This window comes from Leptonychotes weddellii, unplaced genomic scaffold (genome assembly GCF_054177405.1).
Source record: "Leptonychotes weddellii isolate Sample4059 unplaced genomic scaffold, ASM5417740v2 HiC_scaffold_8044, whole genome shotgun sequence".
In the NCBI taxonomy this organism is placed as follows: domain Eukaryota; kingdom Metazoa; phylum Chordata; class Mammalia; order Carnivora; family Phocidae; genus Leptonychotes; species Leptonychotes weddellii.
In genome coordinates this window covers 1-9003 of record NW_028050960.1, presented here as the reverse complement: position 1 = coordinate 9003, position 9003 = coordinate 1, and the positions used below count along the sequence as shown (strand labels likewise).

The 9003-nt window shown below is 34.8% G+C and overlaps 1 protein-coding gene across 1 annotated transcript; it reads left to right on the top strand.

Moving 5' to 3' along the window:
• The first annotated feature begins 1231 nt into the window (after positions 1-1231).
• Positions 1232-2148, top strand: LOC102746351 (olfactory receptor 2AK2-like). The gene is given in 2 exon segments (XM_006730503.2): positions 1232-1253; positions 1256-2148. Coding segments are annotated over 2 exon segments (915 nt in total).
• Positions 2149-9003: the final 6855 nt, after the last annotated feature.

Here is a 9003-nt window from a genome sequence, read left to right as displayed (position 1 = left end):
GGAGGGGTGGATGAACCATGAGAGACGATGGACTCTGAAAAACAAACTGAGGGTTCTAGAGGGGAGGGGGGTGGGAGGATGGGTTGGCCTGGTGGTGGGTATTGAGGAGGGCACGTTCTGCACGGAGCACTGGGTGTTGTGCACGAACAATGAATCATGGAACACTTCATCTAGAACTAATGATGTAATGTATGGGGATTAACATAAGAATAAAAAATAAATAAATAAATAAATAAATAAATAAAGAATTTTATCTACAACTGGAAATGCTTTTGGATGTTGGAGGAGGTGTCTGGGTGTTAGAGAATTTCTTTCTTGAGGGAAAGAAGATGCATGATATTTTTTAGGTCTTCTCATCTTAACGTGCAGTTTGTACCTTTTCCTCATCCATCAAGTGAATTTTATTATTTATAATACAGTAATGTGGCATAGCTAAAATTAATTTCCTGAACCTTATGAAAATATTTTTACAGCATTCAATGTGTTTATTTTTATTTTTTAAAGATTTTATTTATCTATTTGTCAGAGAGAGAGAGACAGAGAGAGCACAAGCAGGGGGAGCAGCAAACAGAGGGAGAAGCAGGCTCCCCACTGAGCAAGAAACCTGGTGCGGACTCCATCCCAGTACCCTGGGATCATGACCTGAGCTGAAGGCAGATGCTTAACTGACTGAGCCACCCAGGTGTCCCATTCAGTGTTTTTAATACTTACCAGAGTATTACCCTTTAGAATTAGAGGTGAGGGAAGATGATTAGATAACTTTGTACGTGCTTAAAAAGGCCTAAGAATTCTGTATTTAAAGGAAAAAAAAGAGGATAAAACATGTATTTTTCAAACTGAACAGAAATTTAGAGTGCTTCTAATACTGTCATAAATTCATTGGGTAATTGAGTGTGAGTAATACATCTGATAATCAATAAGTATAGAGCTAAGGGAAATTGAATATGCATACATTCTCTAAAAGTTGTCTTGTGTGTAAAGAGATAGGTTAAGCTCTCATCATCCAGGGCTTATTCTCTGAAAGTTACTGGAATAAGATACATTGTTTTCCACTCATTTTGCAAAGAAAATGAACGCAGTGTACAGTCTGTATATTTTACTTGGCTAGGGCAATGGTGTGGAGGCAATTCAAGGCATTTATTAATAATCATTTTCTTTTCTCTTGAAGTACAGTCATTGTCTTTACATGGAATCTTTAGATACAATCTGCTCTGATATTTCAGATTAAACTATGAAGACAGGAAATCAAAGCATCAAACAGATTTTATACTTTCTGGTCTTTTCCAATATGGTCAAATGGACACTTTCCTCTTTGTTGCCATTGTAATCCTCTTTGCAGTGGCTCTGATGGGGAATATCATACTGATCCTTCTCATTCAATTGGACACCAGACTCCACACTCCAATGTATTTTCTACTCAGTCAGCTCTCCTTCATGGATATAATGAACATCACCACCACAGTGCCCAAGATGGCCACTAACTTTCTGTCAAATAGTAAGACCATTACTTTTTTAGGCTGTGAGATTCAAACATTTGTATTCATAGTCCTTGGTGGGACTGAAGCTCTTCTCCTTGGTTTCATGTCCTATGATCGATATGTAGCCATCTGTCACCTTTTGCATTGTCCTTTACTCATGAGCAAGAAGATCTGTTGGTTCATGGGCACATGTGCATGGACCAGTTGTTCTATCAATGCTCTAGTACACACATTGTATGTATTTCATCTTCCATTTTGTAGATCACGGCTCATCAACCACTTTTTCTGTGAACTTCCATCTCTATTACAACTGGCATGTCAGAACACTTCCCAGTATGAGTATACAGTCACTCTGAGTGGGCTTATTATTCTGCTGCTGCCGTTCTTGGCCATTCTAGCATCCTATGCCTGTGTAGTTACTGTGGTGTTCCAGATGAGCTCAGGTAAAGGACAGACAAGAGCTGTCTCCACTTGTTCCTCTCACCTGATTGTGGCAAGCCTATTCTATGTGACTGCTCTCTCCACCTATACAAGGCCACACTCCTTGCATTCCCTGGGACAGGATAAGACAGTGGCAGTTTACACCATCATCACACCTCTTCTGAACCCATTTATCTACAGCCTGAGGAATAAAGAAGTTATTGGGGCCATGAGAAGTCTGTTGGTATAATGGATATTTGTACAGGAGATATCACCTTGGGAAATCCTTATTGATTGAGATGAAACAACAGAGATCACTTTGCCTGGAATACTGTTTTGGAATATATAAACTCTCAGAAATATTTATGAAATAAATAAATTGATAAATACCTTGAATCCTGCTGGTTTCAGAATGGCTTAAAGATAGTTTTTGAAACTGGATGCATTTCCAATCTTTAAGCTGGAAAAATTGTGTTATTATCAACATTATTTAGCCCTCTAAAGCAATAGATTTCATCCATGTCAACGCAGTATTTGCATGTCACGACAAATATTTTGTAATATCCTCCTTAATATCTGAAACACAATAAAAAGGAGATATAATCTATTCAAACACATACCATTAAAAGGATCTATGTAAATATATGCTGTAATGTAGAGCAAAGTACGTAATTCACTCATTTATGCATTCATTCAACAACTGATTTAATGTTTTAACTATTTGTGACCTAGGAGTAAACAATGATAAGAACTGACAGAAAACTTTGATCTCATTCCGTTTGCATTTCAATGTGGGGAGATACAAAATTAATAAAATAAATATGAAAAAAACTACAATACTTAAAATAAGAGGAATTAATGGGAAAATAGCTGGAGATTGGGATAAGGAAAGTCAGAGAATTTTGTAATTTTATATAAAACAATCCATGAAGTGGCAACTATAAATATTTGGCCAAAGATTTAACTGAGATGAGTAAAGAATTCAAATTGATACTTCATAAAGAATGTTCTGGGGGAAAAATGTTCTGGGCAAAAGAAGGAGCAAATAAACATTTCTTGAGATAGGTAGATGACGGACAGGGCAGAGAAAATGAAAGAGTAAATTGGTGGACTCCAGTAGATGAGTAGAGTTAATGGATACAGAATTTGAAATGTGAGGTTGACCATTGTGAGAAGTTTGGTTTTTAATCCAAGAAAACTGGAAACCATTGCTGTGCTCACAGAGAAGATTGAAATGGGCAAATAGGAGAGCATTGCTGCAGTGCAGTTGTTACAAAATGCTGACTTGGAGAAAAGTAGTAATGTTAGAGAATCATGAAGTGACCAGTCCAGAGATTAGTAGAAGGGAGACATTTGAATCTTTTGGATTGATATGATGTGAAATGTGAGGGAATCATAAAAACAGAGAATTGGGTTAGGATCTTGGAATAAAAACTGGAAGTAAGAAATCATCATTATTACTGTTGAGGAAAACTGTAAGGGCAACATTTTCATCATCCAATTTCTTTGTGCCCCTTCACTATTAGCATTTAATTCTATTAAGGTCATCATTCTAACTTCCATCAACATAAATAAATAAAAAATAAATAAACAAAATCCTCTTGTGCATCTGGCTTCTTTTTCTTAATGTTTATAGATATAACCTCAATAATGCAAGCAAAGATGCTATTGTTTTTATTGCTGTCTATCATTGCCTTGTATGGATATATCACTATTGCTTTCATTGGATGCTTTTGCATTTTCAGCTATTAAAAATAAAAATGCTGTAACTCTCCCTATACAACTTTTCTTTTTTTTTTTTTTTTTAAAGATTTTATTTATTTATTTGAGACAGAGAGAATGAGAGAGAGAGAGCACATGAGAGGGGGGAGGGTCAGAGGGAGAAGCAGGTTCCCTGCCGAGCAGGGAGCCCGATGCGGGACTCGATACCGGGACTCCAGGATCATGACCTGAGCCGAAGGCAGTCGCTCAACCAACTGAGCCACCCAGGCGCCCCTTATACAACTTTTCTAATGGGCATATGCATTGAATTCTTTTTTTTAAAGATTTTATTTATTTATTTATTGAGAGAGAGGGAGAGAGAGAGAGAGCAGGAGGGAGAGCAGAGAACACAAATACCAGAGGGAGTTGCAGAGGGAAAGGGAGCAGCTGACTCCCCACTGAGCAGGGAACCTGATGAGGGGCTCAATCCCAGGACCCCAACATCATTACCTGAGCCAAATGCAGACACTTAACCAGCCAGGACCCCCCCACACTAAATTCTTTAAGTATATACCTAGGAATAAATTTGTGTGGTCATAGATAAGGTGTATGCTTAGATGTAATAAGACAATTAAATTGTGGTATTAACATCAAATATTCCAATCAGGAATATATAACAACATTCTAGTGCTTATGTGTTGGTGTACATAATGTAATGGATTGGTGCTTAATTTAAAATAAAATTGTGATGAGCCCTATGTGTTGTATGTAAGTGTTGAATCACTATATTGTACACCTGAAACTAATATTATACTGTATGTTAACTACCTGGAATTTAGATAAAAACAAGAAAATATAAAAAAGGAAAAATATCAAAAATACATATTTTTCATATATGTTAAAGACTTACATCTATGTGTCCATCGTCAATGATTTTCATAACTATTTTATTTGTCTTAGGGGCACTCATTCTTGACTCAAAATAAATTACATATTTGGTCCAAGGGTATCTTTATTTAGCTTATTTGTTTTTAATATATAGTGTATCTGTAAGCCCACCACCAAACCAGGAATTAAAACAGTGAAACGGTTAGAGCTCTTCAGAGCTTCTATCTTATCCTCATGTGTCCCCCATTGTTCTGAATTTCTAAACTATCATTGTCTTGCTATATTACTGTATTGCCAAATATACATTCATGGAAAATTATAGAATGTTTACCATCAGGGCTTTGAACAGTATAATAAAAAGGTCTTATGCTGTAGGTTATTTGTTTTAGAACTTTGCTTCACTTGATTTTATTTTATTTTTTATTATTTTTTAATTTAATTTTATTTTCTTTTATTATTTTATTTTATATGTTATGTTAGTCACCATACATTACATCATTTGTTTTTGATGTGGTGATCCACGATCCATTGTTTTCATATAACACCCAGTGCTCCATGCAGTACATGCCCTCCTTAATAACCATCACCAGGCTAACCCATCACCCCGCACCCTCCCTCTGAAACCCTCGGTTTGTTTCCCATAGTCCATAGTATCTTATGGTTCATCTTCCCCTCTGATCTCCCCCTCCTCGTTTACTATAATAATACAGTTGAATGCAACCGTGGAACATACTTTTTTACTGTAAGATAAAATTCTTTTTTTTTACTTTAACAAATAATCTGTTTTTTGTTTGTTTATATATTTTACTGGCTATTCTTCCTCTTTTTATTTTTATTTTTTTATTATGTTATGTTAATCACCATACATTACATCATCAGTTTTTGATGTAGTGTTCCATGATTCATTGTTTTCATATAACACCCAGTGCTCCATGCAGCACATGCCCTCTTTCAGGATAACATATTTCTCTCACAAATGTAAATTGTTTCTACTATTTTAGAAACCACTTCGCATAGTTCCAAACCATGACCATTTTCATATCCTATGAACCAGCAATTCCAGTCATATATGCAAATTCAATATAAGCTCTTGTCCATGGGAAACAGGGGGCATATACATTAATATTCATAAATGTAACATATGTAATAGCATAGAATTTTTTCAATTTTTTCAATTCTATGCTATTACATATGCTACATTTTCCTGGTGATGGGAAATAAATATCTGTTTATATTCTGTGTGGTGGATGATAGACAATTTTCAATTCTATGCTATAACCTATGTTACATTTATGAATATTAATGTATATGCCCCCTGTTTCCCATGGACAAGAGCTTATATTGGATTTGCATATATGACTGGAATTGCTGGTTCATAGGATATGAAAATGGTCATGGTTTGGAACTATGTGAAGTGGTTTCTAAAATAGTAGAAACAATTTACATTTGTGAGAGAAATATGTTATCCTGATAATCAACATCTCCAAAATTCAGATTGGTCAGTTAAAAATATATATATGTTAATTCCTAACAATTGAATGAATCTAAACACTATTTAATTTTTAATGTTTTTCTTGTTTGAAATTCATACATGTGAATTTTATGTGTATTATATAAAATGATCACTGACATTGTTTGCACTGTCACTAAATTACACTCAGTATAAAGGAGAAAAAGATAAACTTTGTAGGGGAGGATAAATATATTATTTTACCCTTTTAATTATCAGCTTAAATCCCTATAACAAAAGACAGATGGACAAAAGAAAAAAAATATACACACTTGATAAGCATTTTACAGAGCACAGGAGCTTTCATAAGGAAATGAAGGACTATAGATGTAGTTAAACCTCAATGATTTTGTATTGGGGCAGTGAAGTGTGAAGAGTCATGGGAAGTTTCCTAGGACAAAAATGGGTATGGGCTCCATGAAGAAAACTGGAGGTAACCTAGCAGGTTTATATTGCTCTCAGTGTCTTGCAGTCTTGTAATTAAGGTTGTTTCTTTCTTCTAAGTATGGGGAGGTCACCTCTCTCAGGAAAGACTTAGGACTTCCTTTAGGGGAAAGTAAGAATGTCTTAACTTGTACCTGCAGTCTCTATATTCTTTCAGCTTGAAATATACAATAAGGTAAGGTGCCTTATTTTAGGTAGTGTGTCATAAACTCTGTCCTTAGGTCACAACATCAAAAGAAATATAATATGGTATTTTAATATTTTCTATGCTGATTACTCATAAATTTGTATCTGTACCTCCTCATATTATTTTATATCTAATTGCTACTTTCCACTTTGAGCAACTTATTATTTTTAATGATTTGGTCTACGTTATTCATACCTTGTTTCTATTCATTTATTATTTTGATTTAATTATTTTTTACCATCTGTTCACCTGCACATGAACATGAACATTTTTTTACTCAAATATATTTAACATATGGTGTTATAATAGTTTCAGGAGTATAAAGAATGATTCAACAATTCTACACATTTGTAATTGCTCATCAAGATAAACATACTTTTAATTCCATTTGTCTGTTTCACTCATCACCACACCTACTTCCCTTCTGGCAACCACCAGTTTGTTTTCTACATGTGTCTGTTTCTTTTTTTTTCCTGTTTGTATCTTTTTTGTTGTTGTAATTTTGTTTCATTTCCTGAATTCCAGTGTGAGTGAAGTCATAGGGTACTTGTCTTTCCCTAACTGATTTATTTCAGTTAGGTTTATACCCTCTAGTTCCATCCATATTGTTGCAAAGGGCAAGGTTTCATTCATTCCCTCTCATGTATATTTAATTTCATTTGTTGCATTCATTATCTTGACTGGTTATTTTTTGTATGATCTATCTCTTTGTTAAAGATCTTACTGTGATCTTGCACTCTTCTCAATTCCAATAAGTATCTTTATGACCATTACTTTGAATTCTTAATCAGTCATATTGCTTGTCTGTCTCTCTGTGTGTGTTTCTCTGTATTAGGAAAGTCAGCTATGTTTCTTGACATTACACGTAGAGGTTTTATGAAGCACGTAGAGGTTTTATGAAGGAGAGCTCTTGTAGTGCCCTACAGTGTAATGCTCCCTGTTCCCCAGATCCAGGTGCTTCAAGGATGTCTCCTTTGTCATTGCTGGCACCCTATGTCGTCACTGAGCTGCAGGTGCCTTCAGCTTAGTAAACTGCATGGTCTGCTTTGCTTGTTTTTTTTTTTTTTCAGATTTGGTGCATGTATTTTTAAGAGCCCAGTCTGGGGCCACCATGGACTTGTAGTCAGGGGGTGTCAGTAGTCAGCTCAGATGCCTATCCTCTTCCTGCAGGCTGTGTCTGGTTGGATTTATTATGAATAGCCCTGGTGTGAACATTCTAATAATTGTCTTCGAGAACACACATACATGTATTTCTGATGGGTATTTACCTAAGAGTAGAATTGTTAGATGATCAATTCTGTGTATATTAGGGTGAAAAATCACAGCTATATAACACATGGAAAAATGTAGGCATTACAATAAAATTGGAAATCTTTTAGAATAAATGATATGCAGATAAGCTATGTTTGGCAAGAAACTAATAAGCATGAGTGATATTATGAAGGAAAAATGATTGCAAATAAATAAATTTAACAGGATTGCTATATGCATAATCATTATATTGAAGTAAATTTTATTTCTATACTTGTAAATTTAATATAATTTTCACTAAACCCCATGTTTGTGTGTGAATATGAACATTTTCACGTTAACCACAGAATTAATAAATTTATGCAAATGCCAAAGTATCTCAAAGAAAATTCATAACTCATAAAATGAGAATATTTACATTAGGAGATATCAAAACCTATATTAAAATACAGTAACTGATAATTGTATTGGTTCAAGTATAGACCAATGCAACAAATTAGGCAATGCAGATATGGATTTGTACATATATTAATCATTCACAACAACGGTGGCCATTTAGGTCAGTGAAGGGGAAATTCTGTTCAGTAAAGCTGCTGGATCAACTGTACACTTGTGTAAAAAGTAAATGCTTATTCTTCCATATCATTTGCAAATTAAAAATAAATGTAAATCCAAATTTCCTTAGATCTAAGTGTTTAAGGTAAAACAATAAAGCATCAAGAAAAAAAGGCAAATATTTTCATGAACTGGGAGCTGAGAAAACATTCTTCAATATGACAAAATCACACTAATCATAAAGAACAATATTGATACATCATACTATAATAAGCAAAGATTGGTAAAATATCTTCTTAAAAATAATTATTTTCTTCTTACTTGAATAAACTGAGGGTTGCTGGAGTGGGGGGTGGGGTGGGAGGGATGGGGTGACTGGGTGATAGACACTGGGGAGGGTATGTGCTCTGGTAAGCGCTGTGAATTGTGCAAGACTGTTGAATCTCAGATCTGTACCTCTGAAACAAATAATGCAATATATGTTAAGAAAAAAAAAAAAAAGAAGAAGAAGAAGGTAGCGGGAGGGGAAGAATGAAGCTGGGGAAATCGGAGGGGTGGACGAACCATGA